Source organism: Carcharodon carcharias, chromosome 7 (assembly GCF_017639515.1).
Source record: "Carcharodon carcharias isolate sCarCar2 chromosome 7, sCarCar2.pri, whole genome shotgun sequence".
NCBI lineage: Eukaryota > Metazoa > Chordata > Chondrichthyes > Lamniformes > Lamnidae > Carcharodon > Carcharodon carcharias.
This window is the reverse complement of record NC_054473.1, coordinates 126,820,862-126,838,390: the sequence shown is the minus strand read 5'-3', so window position 1 is coordinate 126,838,390 and position 17,529 is coordinate 126,820,862. Positions and strand designations below refer to the sequence as shown.

At 40.2% G+C, this 17,529-nt stretch overlaps 1 protein-coding gene across 2 annotated transcripts in view; it reads right to left on the bottom strand.

The window, feature by feature from the left end:
* The window catches only part of fhod1 (formin homology 2 domain containing 1), a 332,893-nt gene that overhangs the window by 10,523 nt on the left and 304,841 nt on the right, over positions 1-17,529 (bottom strand). For both annotated transcript variants that reach the window (XM_041192317.1, XM_041192318.1), the window contains one exon: positions 3,141-3,294. In XM_041192317.1, the coding sequence (XP_041048251.1) occupies positions 3,141-3,294 (154 nt within the window). The remainder of the gene's footprint in view (positions 1-3,140; positions 3,295-17,529) is intronic.

Genomic DNA, 17,529 nt, shown 5'->3' with positions numbered 1-17,529 from the left:
GTACCATCACAGATATTGGCACATCAGCAGGGTGCAGTGCATCGGACACGGGACATGTATGCATCGGCGAGGACACTTTACAATCACAAGTGCAGCTGCTGGAGAGTGGTGGAGCAGGCCTCAGGCAGTCAGAGGAGTGCACAGAGTGATCCAGAGTCTGAATTTGAGTCAGATGATGAGTCACTGGAGTTGTCCGTAAGGCGGCAGATGCTGTATGTGCAGCGCGAGGTCCGTGAAGATATGGCTGGTATACCAGAGAGGTTGTGTGTTCTGGCCCGGACTGTTGAGGTGTCCATCCAGGTCACCCACTCTTCAGATCACCAAGCTTCCACCATGGACAGACTGGTGACTGTCCTGGAGGAGCAAACTGAGCATATTGAGATGTGACTGTCCTCGTTCTGACCTCGCCATCACCGTGGCTTTGAGCTCAGGCCTAAGGCAACAGGAAACTGTGAGCTTGGTTGCCCACCCGGTTCCTGAAACCTCACCAGCTGGTAGGGAGGACCAACCGGCCCTTGTGGCAGGGAATGAGCAGCTGCAACCTCTATCTGAGAGTTCCTCTCATGGTGCTAGTGAGAGGGCAGCATCTCCTCCATCCATCAGCCACAGGAGTCGACCATTGCTGTGGCAACAGAAGACTTGCATGCATCTGCGCAAGAGTCTCCTTAAGTGGCTGGCGCCTCAAAGCCTAAGCCTTACAGAGGACGCCCGCCAAAGTCATCCAGGGCAAGGGGATTGGCAGATCAGACGCCTCTCTCCAGTGCAGCCACAAGCGAGGGGGGAATACTGCGCCGGAGCACATGTCAACGTTTTTGTCCATATTCACAGTAATCATGAGGAGGGGCACATGGATGAGAACTAGCATTGACAATATGCATTGTTTGTAAATCCAGCTCATTAAACTCCAAAGTCACATTTCCTCATCCTTCCGTTATTTTCCGTAGCTGCAAGATGTTTGATTAGCGTCAGTTGGTGAAGGTAGGATTTCCAAATTTGAGGGAGGGCTGAAGTATATCTACATTCTTGTGGGTCAGTGGAGAAGGGTGGCATACGGGGCATGCTTCAGGAGTTGCTCATTCTAAGTGTGAAATGGAGGTATCTATTTCCTCACGTATGTGTGACATTGGTGTATTGCAAGGTTCTACACAAATTGCTGTTGTATTAAGGAATCTTTAGGGTCACGGCCATCTGCCCACTCGCGGCCAGGGACACCCACCACAATGTCGCTGTTTTCCCTTGCCTCGTCCTTGCCATTGTCCTCAGATGACTGGTCCCCTTCTGATCTCTCATCATCCTCCAAAGTATCTCCTCTTTGTATAACTATGTTGTGGAGGACACAACAGACCACGACCATCAGGGAGACCCCTGAGGGAGAGTACTGCAATGTACCTCCTGATTGGTCCAGGCATCTGAAACACTTTTTCAGAAGGCTGATTATTTGCTCCACAATGGCCCTGGTGCTGGCCTGACTCTCACTGATCTCTCTCCCTCTGATCTGGGAACCCTCACAGGTGTCATAAGCCATCTCTTCAGAGGATAACTCCTATCTCTCAAAAGCCAACTGCCAGTGAAAACTGCCAGTATTTGCGAATTCCTCAGTATATAAGCATCATGGCTGCTGGCTGGATATCTGGCACAAACCTGCATGACCCGCCATTTGAGGTTGCAGACCAGCTGAACATTGATTGAGTGGAAGCCCTTTCTGTTTATGAACACTCAGAGCTGTCCCGCAGGAGCCTTGATGGCTATGTGGGAGCAATCGATGGCTCCTTGCACCCTGAGGAAACCAGCAATTTCTGCAAATCCTCAGTTATTCTCCATCTGGCTTTGCACATCAATGGTGACAGTAATGTAATTGCCGGCCCTCCGGAACATTGCATCAGTGAATACCTTGATGCAGTGGTGTGCAGCTGACCGGGTTTGCCCTAGCAGGTCCCTGGCTGCTGCCTGGAAGGAGCTTGCAGCGAAAAGGTTGAGCACCACTGTAATCTTCAGGGCAACAGTCATCGGTGGCCACCAAGGCAGTTTGATGCAATCTCTTCAGTCAGCAAGTCATAAAGGGATGTGACAGTTCCCCTTGAGACCTTCAGTCTTTGGCACTGGGTTTCAATCATTTCAAGGTAGCTGGCGCACTGCCTGTACACCCTCGGTGCAACGTAATGTCTTCAGCGCCTGCGTGAAGGATCTCCAGGCTCTGCCTCAGCATCAGGACCTGGCGCTAGTCTGTCCCCGTCCTGAGGAGCCACTGCCTCCAGGGCATCCCTATGACCTCTGACCCTTCTCCTCCTCCTTTTCCTCCTAATCCTCCTCTCTTCTTTACTGGATTGTGCCTCCTACTGAGAGCACAATCTCCAACTGTGTAGGAGAGTTTACAGCACTCACCCCTGGCTGATGGAGAGAATGAAGGCTTAAGGAGACCCCTCCCAATGAGGAGGGAGTCCTTCTAAAGATAGAGAATTCAAAATTCTGCAAGGCCCAGTCAAATGAGCACTCCCTGCAACCAGAGCTTTCTGAACTGCAAGGCTGAGACTTCACTTTCAACTGCAGTTTAAAAACCCACCCTAACAAGCCTGCCCTTAGAAAAACAAGATTCACACCACACTGAATTCTGATCTCACCTTCTACCCGCATTACTACACTCTGATTGCTTGTTAATGCTTCAATAGGCACTTAAATGGTCATCTGAATAAGGTGGGCGTTCTCCTGTCCTTTTGACCCGCCCACGCATGGTACGATTAGAAACCAGTGTGATGACATCAGCAACGGCGCCCAACATCATCACGCCACACAATACACTCTGCGAGGCGGGAAACACTCCTGTTCATGGAGTGTCAAATTCGCGCCTTAGTGTGGATCTAAATTCTACAGCTGTGAATCCCATAGGATTTTTACTTAAAAGAACCCAATAAGATGTAATCGAACAGTGCTAAATCCGGAAATAAACTCTGATGAATGTTGTCTCAGGACAGAAAGTTGGGGAGAATTTCACCAATATTCACACTTTAAACTGGTCAGTTTACTTGTGCTGGATTTATATAGTCCCAAGATGTACAGATTGATGAAATACTCTGGCTGGACACACTGGAAAAAGCAGCATGGACTGATCCACTCCCAATAAAAAAGAGAGAAATAAAGCTCACATCTATTGCCTCTGCTCCTTCGGGTCTGTGGCTCTGGTACAGTCAAAATATTTTTCATGTTCTCGTGCTCTTCATCTGCTTGTAGTTGGTGAGCTGGTGTTTCAGGAGCTGGGCTGCTCTCAGTACTACCAGCTGCAGTAGAGAATTTTGCTGTCTGTAAAATTTGCAAAGAGAAACATGGCTCAGTTAAACAATTAAGTTGCTGAGTTTGAACATAAAATGGGGTTGTTTCTACTCATCAAGGTCAAAATGCTTTCGTCTCTTCCTGACATCTAAAATTACAGTAAATTAATGGCAAATATTATATACATTTCATACAAAATATAAATATTTGATGCTTTGAGATCCCATGGCCTTAAGTGGATGTAATGTGCAATGTTACTTGCCTCTTCATTGATAAGTTATTCACATAAGCAGTTACTTTAAGTTTGGACAGTACATTATGAATGCACTAACATAAATGCATCTTAATTGCTTATTTTAGTGTGTTTTCACAATGCTTTTGAAGGGAAATACCTGACACTCAACCAATGCAAACCAGTAACTGGCATAGCCAATATGGAATGTTTAACTATGTAGCTGAAATAGTAGACTACAGGTCAAAAGAGATTGTGATCAAACCACAGTATTCTGGTCAGACTAGTGTCCTGTTCTGATCGCCAAGTCACAAGGGAAACACTTGAGTCTTGGAGACAGTGCAAAGAAGGCTGCTCATATGCCAAAAAGAACCGTAGACTCTTTGGCCTTAAAAGGAGGCATTTTGCAGTGATCTTAGTAATTTTTAAGATAGCTAGTAGTATAGAAAACTAAGCCTAAATTGCAAGATTTGGACCAGGGAGCACAGGTTCAAATTAACAAAGGGAAATTTAACACACACACACACACACACACACACAATTATTGAATGGATGGGATAGTGGAGGTAAAAACCTGACAACTCTTCAAAGTCATTTGGATAATGCAACAGACACATAAGGATCTTTCTGGATGGATGTGCGAAGACAGACCAAATGGCCTCACTCATCCACAAGTACTTTGTGAATACTGAAAATTGAAACCTAATCTCCTCTGTGCTTTTCCCTCATCAAACAACCAAAGTCCACACATAATGTTTTAATTCACTGGTCTGTTTTATTTTTTTCTATAAATAAAGCTATTCGATGATGAGACTATGTCAGTCTGTTTTAATGTTGACAAATTTCCAGGAAAATGACACTGTCACTGTTTTCCTTAGATGACAATGCCCTTTTAACCTGACAGACTGCACTTTTACTAAGTGCAGTTTGGCTGCATTTGGTGAAAGGAGAAAAGAATAACCCCTTAACTATTGGAATGAATGGTTCCCTGCCACCCCACTCCCTGAGAATGGGAGATTGGATCAGACAATCAGTGCTACAATTCAGTCACTCTTTTTCTGACTTGCGCTTCATGTCTCATATATAAGTTCCCTCAGTTTGGAAGAATTCAACATGTTTATTGTATATCTAATGTTTTGCTAGCATTTGCATCCCTGATATAGGATTAACCAAAGGCTGGGTGTGCAGTGGCATATGTCTTTGAAATAACTGAAGGTAAGAGTAGTTCAAAAATAAACTTGTATTGAACTAAACTCAGCCATTTGGTCTTTTCATACAAACAAACAAAAACTCTCTTTTCGGTCAGTCTGACCTCACTAGAATAACCCAGCTTAAAAGCCAAATGTTAAAACGGAGTTGGACATTTTGCTATTTGGTATCTAATCAAAATAGGAATCAGACATGGCATATGTTCTTCAGTTTTATAGCCAGAAATCCCTTGAGTGCAGCAAGAAAAGTTCAAATTCTGCGCTTGTCACCCTGACCTACACACTCATCAGAGACCCAATAGTTCTTGTTGAATTTTTTCTGGTTATAAAATTAAAATAGTTCGAATGCCAAACTCAATTCAAATTAAACATTTGAGTTGAAAGTCACAATCATTTTTTTTGTTTGAGTGCAGTTGCATAATAATGCACAGGATGAGAAGAAAAAGCAGATATTTCCTAGCCAGATGAACGGTTAAGTTTGGGGAGGGTTGATCAATCAGACCATGAGTTGAGAGCTCCAGAGAAAGTTTCAGCCAGCTCCACATCAATTAGGGAGGGAAAAACACATAATGAATTATATAACCAAATTGCTGGTCGATCTGCTTGCCTCAGTTTGTAACCCATCACCTTAGTTTGTTGACCACGTTATTCGCTGGATTGTAATGCTCCCGCAAACAATGAAGGAGACTTGTAATCAGCTATGTGCTTGTAATTGAAGAGGTTTGCTATTGCTTTGTATGGTTCCTTGAGATTTGATCAATTGTTTGTGCACTTCTCTCACATATAACAACACTAGAATTGGGTAGGCACTGATAGCCTAGAGATAGGAATTCTTTTAAGTTTTATAATTTGTAAACATATGGATAATGCTTACATAAAATGGAATCTGATGGAAATGTTGCTTGAGCGAGTAATTTTGAGCAAGTTTGACAGACTACAGTATTGTACCCAATCTTGTGTGTGAACAGCTGCAGTATTCATTCAAAGAAAGAAAACATAGCTAATCCTGGGATACAACAAAAATTTGAACATTTTTTTTGGTCCCTACATTAGCAAAGTGTTATGATATGGCAGGTGGTATTTGCAAGGCTGACCAAATCCACAAGGGAAACTTGGCCATGCTATCACAACGATTTTGCAATTTGTATTTATTATGAGAAAGCTTGCGCACTGAAGTCAGAAGTAATGAGTCCACTACCACCTTCAGAGATTTTTAAAGAATAATTAAAATAGTTATTAACAAACGAAGGACAAACTTAAACACACACAAGATTATAATTACACATTTATAACAGTTCCCAAAATCCCTGCTTAACCAGACTCCTAACAACACACCCCCTTTAAGGCAAAAGTCCAAATAGATTCCAAATTTATAAAGTCATCCAGCAATATTACCACAAGCACCCAATGGTCAATGGACTTCCAAAGGCTTTTAACACAACTTTGGTTACTAGAACAGCAAACATTTGCGGAGTGCCTAGAGGCTTCCTTCCCCTCCCCCCCACCCCCCCCCCCCCCCCCCCCCCCCCCCAAGTCTTTTTCACACAGTCACCTTTCCAGATCTCATATGGCCACACCTCACAGCCTTCCATCTTTCTTTAAATATATTTTTTCCATTTCTGATCGGTAAGTTCCATTGTTTCCACTTGTCTTTAGAAGTTACTTTTCCCAGAATATAAAAATCTTTCATGTTATCATTATGGCCAGCACTTTTGAAAAAAATAAACATAATAGCTTTGCCTCATTCATCTTGCCAGTTGTAAACATTTTACTATGTCCCTTTGAAAAGCCAACCACCTCTCATCTTATCTAAAAATGCAAATTTCTATTTTACTTAGCTTGGCCATTAGCATTTCAAATACTTGCTTTTTATACTTAACTCCTTTGATGATTCAAACCTTGCAGTCTATCAGTCTGCAGTTTACTTAAATTATTCACACACACAGAAACCTGCACAAACACAAATATAAGCCTGCTTTAAAGTATCCCACAGTAATATCAGGGAAAATATGATAGTTCCATTACCCCTCTATCTTTATGGAAAAATGAACTGTCGTAATTTTAAAAGACGGTTTCATTTTCTCAACCCATTTTGCATTTTTTACCATACTTGTCTATATACACAAAAGCATTACACTACCAGGTAAATGCATTAATATAACAATATATACAAATTCTTTGCATCAACAGAGGTCACTTCAACCCAGTGTCCACGTTTCAAATGTCCAATTTCCTTCTGAACTTTAAACTCTTGACAATGCATCTGCAATTAAATTTTCTCGTCCAGCCACATGTATAATCTGTAAATTAAATGGTTGCAGTAATAAACTCCATCTGAACAGTCTTGCGCTTTGGTCTCGAAATTTGTCCAGAAATTTTAAAGGATGGTGGTCTGTATAAACAATTGTTTCTGAAGAATTGCTTGCAACATAAACCTTGAAATGCTGCAACGCTAACACCAGACCTAGCGTCTCTTTTTCAATGGTTGAGTATCTTTTCTGAGATACATTCAGCCTTCGTGGAAAATATCCTATTGGTTTTTCAATTCCAGTTTTACCTTCTGTAACAACACAGCACCAATACCCAGATCACCTGCAACAATTGGCAACTTAAACTGCTTGGCATAATTAGGTGCTGCTGAAACTGGTGTAGCAGTGAACACAGTTTTTAAACTGTCGAATGCATTCTGACACTCCTGTGTCCATTGAAATTTCTTATGGAGCAACTGTACTGCTAAAATTTCGTACAAACTTCAGATAAAATCCATTCATACTTAGAAATCTCAAAACTTTTTGTTTTGCTGTAGGCACTCAAAAATTCACGATGGCTTTCACGTTCACATCTTGTGGGGCCACCTTACCATGCCCAACAGTGTGGCCTAAATATGTAACTTGCGCTTTTGCAAACTCAGTCTGAGCCAGGTTCACCACCAAATTAGCTTCTTGCGGTCAATCAAACAGTTCTTTCAGATGTTGTAAATGTTCGTCCCACGTTTGACTGAAAACTACCAAGTCATCAATATAAACAGCACAATTGCTCAGTCTTGTGATTACTTTGTTTGCTGATGCATTCTTCGTACGAAATGGCATAACTTTAAACTGATATAGTCCATCTGGCATTATAAAAGCTGATATCTCTTTTGTTCTTTCTGATAACGGTACTTGCCAATATCCTCACAGCAAGTCAACCTTTGTAAATTCTGATTGTCCCACTTTCTCAATACAATCTTCCAACCATGGAATAAGATATGAATCCACTTTTGTCACTGCATTCACTTTTTGATAATCTACACACAGCCTTTGTGTTCCATCCGGTTTTGGCACCAGTGCAACAGGCGAACTCCAGTTACTGTAACTAGACTCTATGACGTCATTCTGAAGCATGGATTTGATTTCTTTTTGTACTTGAGCTATTTTTTCTGGATTTAATCTATAAAGGACGTTGCCTTATTGAAACTGAACCTCCCACATTTACATCATATACAGCTAAATTTGTCCTCCCCAGCTTAAATCCACAAATAGCTTAATGTGACTGCAAAAGCTTTTCCAAATCCTTTTGACACTTGTCTGGAAGGTAACTCAATATTAAAAATTTAAATTTTTAAGTACCCCCCTCTTTATCCAATTTTATTAGAGGAAAATCAATTTCAAAATCCTTCTTTTCTACCTCTTTCTCTTTATTTACTACTACTAATACCTTCAAATTGTTTATCCTCTCTATCAAAGTACTTTTTAAGCATATTTACATAACACACACTGCTTCTATTTGGAGTATTTATTAAATAATTTACTTCACTCAGTCTCTTTTCAATCCAGTAAGACCCACTAAACCTTGTCTTTAATGGTTCCCCTGACACTGGCAACAAAACTAACACCTTTTCCCCAGCAATGAAACTACGAGCTTTTGCCCTCTTCTGTATTTGTCTTCATCCCCTGCTGTGGTATCTTTAAATGTTCCTTAGCTAACTCACATGTTCTGTGCAATCTTTCTCTGAATTTTGTCACATAATCCAGAAGAGTAGTTTCTGAACTCTGACCCACTAGTTTCTCCTGAATCAATTTAAGTGATCCTAATACTTCATGACCATAGACTAATTTAAAAGGACTAAATCCTGTCAATTTGTTCGGGGCATCTCTAATAGCAAGTAATAAAAATGGAATCCCCTGATCCCAGTCCTGTGGATAGTCTTGACTGTAAGCCCTCATCATGGTTTTTAAAGTTTGATGCCATCTCTCTAAAGCACCTTGTAATTCAGGACAGTAAGCTGTTTTATCCCCAGGCTGTTCATTACTTCCTTAAACAACTGTGGCATGAAATTTGAACGCTGATCAGATTGTATTTCTTTGGTAACCCATTCCTTGTAAAAAAAATTTGGTCAACTCCTCTACAATTCGCTTTGCTGTAATATTTCTTAATGGTATCACTTCCAGAAATCTTGTAAACACATCCATTATTGATTTCCACTTTTGGTCTTAGGGAGGACCCTACACAATCGATCAAGAGCCTGGTAAAAGGTTCCTCAAATGCATGAATCGGAATTAAAGGTGCAGGGTTAATCACTGCTTGAGGTTTTCCTTTCACCTGACATGTGTGACATGATCTACAGAGTTTGACTACATCTTTATGCACTCCAGGCCAATAAAAATATTTTGTATTTTCGCCTGAGTTTTCCTAATTCCTAAATGTCCAGCTATTGGAATTTTATCAGCTAGTTGCAATATTTCATTTCTGCATCCAAATGGTATAATTATTTGATATACTACCGCCCACTTCTCATCTGCTGGAATATGAGGCAGCCTCCATTTTCTCATTAACACATTACCTTTAAGGTAATAACATTCTGGAATACATTCTGCCTCTGTTTCCGAATAAGCTATCTGATATAACTTCTTTATTCCTGGATCCTTCTGCTGTAACTCTACCAATTTCACTGAGCTAAACACTTCAGCTTCATTCTCTTCGACCTTCTCTTCCTGCACAATCTTTTCAAAGACAGATCCAGCTAATTGGAGGTCAGCATCCTTCCCCTGACTTTTAGATTTCTCCTCTTCCTGTTTCAACCTGTGAGTTTGAGATATTATTATACAATTTGGAAACAATCCAGGATGTTCCTTCTGCAACCTCTTTGTTGAATGCATTTCCACAGGCTGCTCGACTACAATAGACATCACTAACATCTGTGACCCAGCTATATAATTACCTATGATAAATTGAACCACTGCAATGGGCAATTTTTCTACTACTCCAACAATCACCTCACTTGTTTTCAATTTACTCTTAAATTTACCTTCCACAATAGAATAGGTTTAGCATCTCCATGAATTCCACTTATTACAACTCTTTCCTGAAATACCCCCTCTGGACAACAAATAACACTATCCCATAACATTAATGACTGACTAGCCCCTGTGTCCTTTAAAATTTTAATATATTTGCCCACTCCACCCTGTATACAAGGGAAGACTTTCCCTTCACATAAAAAATCTTTAAACATTTCTGTAACCTGCCCTTCAGAACTTCCTTGGGTAAATTGTGAACACATTCCTACTTCTTTACCTACCACTGATTCTTCCTACTTCACCTGTACACAAACCAGTGGTTTTTCTTGCCCCTGGATCTCAGAACTTACAGTACTCCTACTTCCAGAATGTTTCTGTGTTCCAATTACTGCAATAGGTTTTCCCTGTAACCTCCAACACTTGACTTTGTGTGCCCCAACTTATTACAGTGAAAACATTTAAGTCTTCGAGTGTCACTTCTACGCTAAGCGCCTTCCTTTGTGGTCTGAGAAGCTTCCTGAAAATTTCCCGACTGCTCCTTCTCTTTCCTGACTACCTGCCTTCCTGTCACCTTCCCATTTTCTATCCTTCTCTGATTTAAACGGGTTAAGGAAAAAATGGTTTTGGTCTATGGTCTAGCTCATAATCATCAGCTATCTCTGCTGCTTGCCTAGCCATGTTAACCCTCTGTTCTTCCACATGAGTTCTAATTAACAAAGGAATGGAATCTTTAAATTCTCCAAGAGCTGCAAATGTCATCTCTCCATTTAATGCCCATATCCACCAGTCAAAAGTCTGTCCGGGCTGTTTCCTTACATTCTGAAATTTCTCCCTGATTACCTCAGGAACCAACTCAAATACACCCAAAACAGCCTTTTCTACTGCCTCATAATCCATTAATCTTCTTCTGACAGTGATGCATACATCTCATGAGCTCTACCTACCAACCTAGACTATAAAAGTAATGTCCAGAATTCTTGTGGCCATTTCATTTGCTTAGTTAACTTCTCAAGCGAAATAAAGAATGCTTCTATATCCCTTTCCTCAAACTTCAGAAGAGACTGCATAAACTTAAACATCTCCCCGCTGGGTTTTAGGTTGAGAGCAGTTGTTTCCACATCAGAAGCTTCCTCAGCATCTGAAGTCTCTTTTTTAACTTCGAGCCTTTTAAGTTGATATTCTCTTTCTCTTTCCTCCATTGCTAATTCTTCTCTCTGAAGGTCAAGTTTTCTCATTTCCATTTCTCTTTGAAATGCTCTTTTTCATTTTCACTCTCCTTTGCCTCCAGTTCAAGTTTTTTTTTCATTTGCAACTGAAGTCTCACTACCTCTAACTGTGATTCACTAGTTTCAGGTATGCCTTCCAATTTCAAATGCTGCGCTATAACTTCAATTATGTCTGTTTTCTTTGCCTCTGTGGTTAATCCTAACTGCAACTTATCTGCCAATTCTGTTACCTGAGCCTTGGTTCCTTTTTGCAAACCGATCAGGGTTACATTTTCCACTCCCAGAAAAGTCTTAGCAATTGTTAAAGCCATTTTTGCAGTCTAACCACTTTAAAATCCCTCAACACCATTTCCTGAGTTCAATGTTCTTCTTGTACTTGTAGACTTGAGATGTACCAACGCCAAGCCAATCAAGGAATTTTAAAAATCCCACAAAGAGCCCTCAATTTTGTTATGATATGGCAGGTGGTATTTGCCAGGCTGAACAAATCCACAAGGGAAACTTGGCCACACTATCACAACGATTTTGCAATTTGTATTTATTATGAGAAGGCTTGTGCACTGAAGTCAGAAGTAATGAGTCCACTGCCACCTTTAGAGATTTTTAAAGATTAAATTAAAATACTTATTAACAGAAGAACAACAAACTTAAACACACACAAGATTACAGGTACATATATATATATATATATATATATATATATAAAAAACAGTTCCAAAAACCCCTATTTAGCCAGACTCCTAACTACACAACCCCTTTAAAGCAACAGTCCAAATAGATTCCAAATTTATAAAGTCATCCAGCAGTTTTAACACAAGTAACCACTGGACAATGGACTACCAAAGGCTTTTAACACAACTTTTTTTTTTACAGAGTGGCTAGAGGCTTTTTCCCAAGTTTCTTTCACATAGTCACCTTTCCAAATCTCTCATGGCCACATGTCATACAGCCTTTCATCCTTCTTTAAATATATTTCTCCCTTTTTGATCTGTAAACCCCATTGTTTCCACGTGTCTTTAGAAATTACTTTCCCCAGAATATAAAAATCTTTCATGTTATCATTATGGCCAAGACTTTTGGAAAAAATAAACATAATAACTTTGCTTTATTTATCTTGTCAATTGTTAACATCTTACATGTCACTTTGAAATACCTCTCCACTTTTCTGAAAATACAAATTCCATTTTACTTAGCTTGTTCAGTAGCACTTCAGCTACCTGTTTTTTATACTTAATCCCTTTGATGATTCATACCTTGCAGTCTAACAGTCTGTAGTTTACTTAAGTTATTCACACCCACAGAAACCTACACACATGCAAAAATAAGCCTGCTTTAAAGTATCCCACAGTAATATCAAGACAAATATGATAGTTCGTTACACAGGTAGAAACCATGCCTCCAGTTTTAGTGCAACAAATCTTTTTCCAATAAGTCAAAATAGCTTTCTAAGTTTAAAAGTTACTTTGTGGACTGGGAGATGGAAAGATCTTGCAAATTGAGAAACCTAAATGTGTAAACCCCATTGTTTCCACGTGTCTTTAGAAGTTACTTTCCCCAGAATATAAAAATCTTTCATGTTATCATTATGGCCAGGACTTTTGGGAAAAATAAACGTAATAACTTTGCTTTATTTATCTTGCTAGTTGTTAACATCTTACCACGTCTCTTTGAAAAACCTCTCCACTTTTCCAAAACCAGGGTTAGTTGATTGCTAATGTCAATGGTAACTCATTTAAGATGAATGTGTTACTGTCGCTGTTTGGTTTGGAATACTTGGACTGGCTGTATATCACACCAGCAAGATTAAGGAGAAAATCAGATAAATCAAAAGGTAGTGACCAGGCAATGTCAAACTTGGCTTTTAAAAGCCTGTTGATTATAGAGGTAGGGAAGATTGAGGGAGGTAAGGAGATGAAAATTTATAGGTTCCGAAAAAGAATACTGGACTATTCTTGATTGCAACTGAGGATAAAGGAAACGGTTGGATGATAGCATATGTGAAGCTTTGGAGAAACAAGTGAAGAAAGCTCAGAGAACTAATAAACAATACTATTAAATAGAGAAGCTTAGAAACACTGCAATGGAAGAGAGACAGATTCAGAGTTATCTAATGACTAGCCTTCTCGTTCCCCAATCCAGAAGGTGGGAGAGAATTTGGAACAGTTTCCCTGAAAATTGAGGAATAATCATGTACTAGAATGTGGAATTTACAGAAAAAAATCCTAAATTGTGACATGGGAAAAGAAATTTGCAAGAAAAAGGAAATTCCAGTTTGTTAGAGTTTGTCAGTAAAGGAGATATATGTGATGGTACCATTTAAGGTCAAAGGACTATCTTGAAGCTAGTCAGAGGTCATGACTTAGGAGTCATGACCTTTTTCCAGCTCATAATATATGTAACTGCTTCCACTACTTTCCAGAGCATACAGGAACAGCTTTCGGCAGTTACTACTACTTACATAACTTCTGAATGATGTAGCAGTGGTTGCCATAGTATTGCTGTCACTTGCTGAAATTAAACATAAATAGAGTTTTTCAGTCCTTGATATTGGCAGCTGTGTCAACTCAAATTGGTTTTAGAAAACAAAAAACGATTTCACTGAAAATTTGTTAGCTGAGGCAGGTTTCAAAAGTAAGCATAATAAATGAATATTTGCACATCCACTGTTTTAATTAGATGGCCATACCGATACCGCTAATGCATTCAACTGGGAGGTAATTGCAATGCAATTTATGTGACTTCCTTATACTCTGTTTAAGTCACAAAATTAACCTTAATTTCTGTGGAAGACTTGGCACTGAGCATGGACACTTATCTGAAACTAATTTGCTCTGATCTTTTATGTTTATATTACAAAATAATGGGTGGAACTTGTTCATGTTGCTTAGGTTTCCAGTTGTTTCATCTCAGTTCCCTCGACTTCTCCTTGGTGCTATTCCAAGGAATAGTTCAGACTTTCCACAGCAGTCCTATACCTAAACTGAAATTGGCACCCAGAGAGTTCAGAGGTTCAGTTTTGATGGTGTCTTGGGAGAAAGAAAAGCTTGGACTCCAGTCATGACATTGCAGGCTATGCTCGAATCACAGAATTTGTAATTATCACATGTTCCTATGGCATTAATTTGCCTTTCATTGAATTTTCAGTTACCAAGACATCATAATCTGATAAGGTAACCCTGGCCTCTCGAATATAAATTCAAGCCCTCAAGAGAGGAAATACAAGCCTATAATTCACCACTTAGAAGCTGGCTTTGATCTACAATGCCAAGCTACTATGCAGACCTCCACTGTGCACATCCAGAATGTCAGTGGTACTTGGGGGCTTTCAAAGATGACTTCATGCAGACCAGGAGGCCAATGCCCTTAGAAACAGAACACTACAGGTCAGCCTCCCGCATTGCACATTCATTCCTTTCAAATGCTGTTAGATTACAAACTTTCCGAGAACTCGTCAAGCATGTCCACCATAGTGATTCAATTAATTCCAGTTACTGATAGCTGAACTGACTTCTCCAAAATGGAAAAGATTCCTCAAGTGGTAAAGTCAATGCTAAACTTTTCCATTTGAAACATAGTAGATAACAATAAATATTGTGGTATCTCTTTATTCTGAGCCTAGCTGGGCTACAATACAAGCCAAATTATATCCATATAAAAAAACTTCCTTTGAAAATATCACTCATCCTGTTCTAAAATGATTTGCATCAATTTTACATTTCAAATCCCGGATTTTGTGCATCTATATTACATACATCTGATCACTTAGGCTTGTGCCTTCGTCCTGAGTGCAATACCTTGCAGAGATTCTTCCAGCACGTTTAGGTTTACTGTATCAAGGATTAGCCTTGAAACATCCAGGGCTAGAAGAATTTCTACAATGCTCTGAAGACAGAAATAACGCAGGAGTTACTTAGGAGCTTTTAAACAATAACCCACACTGTCCCTTCATGGATTTTTATTATCACATAATGTAAGGAAATCAGATTCTTGGGATAAGGGGCACTGTCGATCTTAAACAGCTACTGAAAAGTTTCCATTTCCAAATAACCATATAGCAAATAACAATGAAGCCAAGTGAATGAACTGATCTCTCACATGTATGGAATACAGATTTTATTCCAACTGGACACCAATTCTGCAAATGGCAGCTCTGTCATTGCCTCATGGCAAATAAAAACAGAAAAAACTGCAAATACTCAGGAAGCATCTGTGGAGAGAATATCTGTGGAGAGAGAATTGCAGTTAATATTTCAGGTCAATGACATTTCATCATTGACCTGAAATGCTACCTCTGTTTCTCTGTTTATAGCTTCTGCCAGACCAACTGAGTATGAAATCATAGGTTGATTACAGCACAAGAGGTGACCATTTGGCTTGTTCTGTCCATGTTAGGTCTCTGCAAGAGCAACTCAGCTAGTCCCACACCCCCACCTTTTCTCCCTAGCCCCCTTTGGCTCTTTTGACAATCACCTTAAATTGGTGTTTTCTGGTTCTTGACCCTTCCGCCACCAATGGGAGCAATTCCTCCCCATCTACTCTGTCTAGATCCCTTGTGATTTTGAATGTCTCTATCAAAGCTCCTCTCAACATTCTCCTTTCCAAGGAGACAGTCCCAACTTCTCCAATCTATCCATATAATTGAAGTCCCTCATCCTAGGAACCATTCTTGCAAATCTTTGCTGCACTTTCTCTAATGCCTTCACATTCCTCCTTAAGTGCAGTCCCCAGAATTGAACACAATATTCCAGTTGAATCTGAACCAGTGGTTTATAAAGGTTCATCATAACTTCCTTGCTTTTGTGCCCTATGCCCCTATTTAAAAAGCCCTGGATACAAAATGCTTAACTCCTCCTCAACCTGCCCTGCCACCTTTAAAATTTTATGCACATATATCCTTAGGTCTCTCTGTCCTTGCATCTGCTTTATAATTGTATCCTTTATTTTATGTTTAGTTTCCTCATTCTTCCCATCAAAATGTATCACTTCACACTTCTTAATATCAATTTTCATCTGCCATATGTCCACCCACTTGACCAGCCTGTACATGTCCATTTGATGTCAGTTCACAATACTTCCAAGTTTTGTCATCTGCAAGTTTTGAAACTGTATTCCATACACCCAAGTCTGGGTCATTAATATACATCAAGAAAAGCAGTGGTCCTCGTACCAATCTCTGGGAAACCCCACCCTATACCTGCCTCCAGCCCAAATCAGAAAGGGCGCATGAGGAGACAGGTGACTATTCGGAGTGAGGCGGAGACTGAGTGAGTTACAAATTAGGTTCATGTGGTAAGTCCGTTTCAGGTTTTAACTATAGATTAAGAATCAAGACCTGACATCGTACCAGCCTTCAAGTAAGTTAGGTTAGTTCGTTATACAGAGAGCTGCATGGAGTGGCAGTTATTGTCAATCAACTGAAAGCAGTTGGTTCAAATGGTGTTAGTTACTATAGCAGGGAGCTAAACTAGCTAGTGACTCATTAGAGCTTCTATAAAAGAGAAAAGCCTGTATGATCAGTAAGGTGTGGGTGAAGAGACAGGAGACTATGCCAGAGTGAGTGCGAATTAGGTTCACATGAGAATTCAGTGCATGGGGGAACGAGGTGTGGTATACATAGAAATGATTCTAAGTTAATTGAGTGAGTAATTAAATTAAGTTAACTAAATAACATAAGTAACAATGGCAGGACAGGTGTTATGTTGTGGCTGTGGAATGAGGGAGCTTTTAGATGCCAAGTTGATTCATGAGAAACCCATCTGCAGAAAGTGTAAGCAGCTAGAGGGATTCTGGATCAGGATTATTGATCTGGAAGCTGAACTGCAGACACTGCGCAACATAAGGGAGGGGGGGAAATACCTGGACACTTTGTTCCAGAAGATGGTCACACCTGTTAGAATAGAGTTATCTATTTTGGTCAGTAGTGAGGGATAGGGGGATGTGACCGTGAGTGGGGCAGGTAATGGGACCAAGCAGACAGTACTGGAGAAGCCTCAGACTTTGCAATTGTCAAACAGGTTTGAGATGCTCACAACCTGCAAGATGGATGAGCAGGCTGGCCAGGGCATGGTACAAGAAGCTGTTCAAGTGGGGGTAGCAAACAGAAATGTAGTGGTAGTAAGGGACAGTATAGTGAGGGGAATTGACACTGTTCTCCACGGCAAAGAGCAAGAGTCCAGAAGACTGTGTTGCCAGGATTCAGGACATCTGCTCAGGGCTGGAGAGGAACTTGCAATGGGAGGGGGAGGAGCCAATCGTCGTGGTCCATGTAGGTACCAATGACATAGGTAGGACAAGGAGGTTCTGTATAGTCAGTATGAGAA